A 1,370-nucleotide genomic window follows, 5' to 3' on the forward strand; every position below is an offset into this window, starting at 1 on the left:
CTGAAATGTATGCAGCTCTATACAAAGATGTGATGTCAACTGAAAACTGGAGGGGAAGCTGAAATAAATATGAAGCTTCACTGGAGGAGAAACGAAAGGCACTGGATTCACAGAAAGGAGCATTATTAATGCGTACTCTTTAAAACATCAACCTACTCTCTGTATGTCCTATAGGATAGCCTCAATAACATCAAACATTTTTTTGAAATGTAGGAGGAAAGATATATTCTTATTAATTAAGAAATTCCAAGGTGAAGGGAGGGATAGATTAATTGCTGAATCAGTTCTTCTTAAATTTACCTCCAGGTATTTTTCTTTCCTTTTCATAATTCGTCTCTAATAAAGTTTCTTGCATCCAAATGTTCACTATGGGAATATCCATATCAATAATTATCATTTTGGAAATGTCATGCTAACTTAGCTATATTTTGCGCCAAAAACCCGATAATAGGGTTGTAATGAGATGAACAGCCTGAAACTGCCTGAATTTTCCTTTGGTAATGGAAGGGAGTGTGTTCGGTCGAGATAGAGGACCGGTGGAAATAAACCCAAAAGGCTTTGCAGAGATTTAGGAGGGAGAGAAAGGACAGAAAGGACAGAGAGAGAAGTGGAGTTGGATATCGCACAAATAAAGCTTCAGAGCAATGTGTGGATGAAAAGACTGGCCATGGGGCATTTATAACAGGCAACTTAAAATAATTCAAGTCACCTTATAAATGTTGATTCTATAGATACATTAGGATCAGCTCAAGAGGTCATCCTTTAGATTCGTTCTGCTATGAGGCAAAAGGATTCTGACATTTTATGGTACTACAGCGTGGTACTGGTAAGTCATGAATTCAATTAGCTCTGTTTGTTACTTTAGCTGTGATGGCCAATACATAAGAAATATATTGTAGCAAATGTACCGAGTTTAGTGTAGTTACAGAAGTGAAGTCACAGTGCCAATGAGCCAATGAGAGACCTACTGTGTTCTGTCTGGCTCGACAGCCTCTTGAGAGCTACTGTGTTCTGTCTGGCTCAACTGCCAATGAGAGACCTACTGTGTTCTGTCTGGCTCATCAGCCAATGAGAGACCTACTGTTTTCTCTCTGGCTCATCAGCCAATGAGAGATCTACTGTGTTCTGTCTGGCTCATCAGCCAATGAGAGACCTACTGTGTTCTGTCTGGCTCGTCAGCCAATGAGAGACCTACTGTGTTCTATCTGGCTCGATCTTGTTCTGTGTCTCTCCGTTCTGCTTGTCGTTGGACTTCTGGGAGAGCCGAGTAGACATGGTGGCTGCCTGCACCACGGCCTTGAAGCTGCGCTTTCTTTTCTGTACGTTCTGCTCTGGGTGGAAGATGATGACATAGACCTTGGGTATGTAGA

The 1,370-nt window shown here is 41.3% G+C and overlaps 1 protein-coding gene across 1 annotated transcript in view; it reads right to left on the reverse strand.

Annotated features, from left to right (window-relative positions):
• Positions 1-1,191: 1,191 nt before the first annotated feature.
• grm6a (glutamate receptor, metabotropic 6a) overlaps positions 1,192-1,370 on the reverse strand; it is a 26,744-nt gene continuing 26,565 nt past the window's right edge. The window contains exon 10 of the mRNA XM_064956014.1: positions 1,192-1,370. This exon is cut by the window's right edge and continues 67 nt beyond it. Coding sequence (XP_064812086.1) covers positions 1,192-1,370 — 179 coding nt within the window.

The sequence above is a fragment of the Oncorhynchus masou genome, chromosome 33 (genome assembly GCF_036934945.1).
Source record: "Oncorhynchus masou masou isolate Uvic2021 chromosome 33, UVic_Omas_1.1, whole genome shotgun sequence".
NCBI lineage: Eukaryota > Metazoa > Chordata > Actinopteri > Salmoniformes > Salmonidae > Oncorhynchus > Oncorhynchus masou.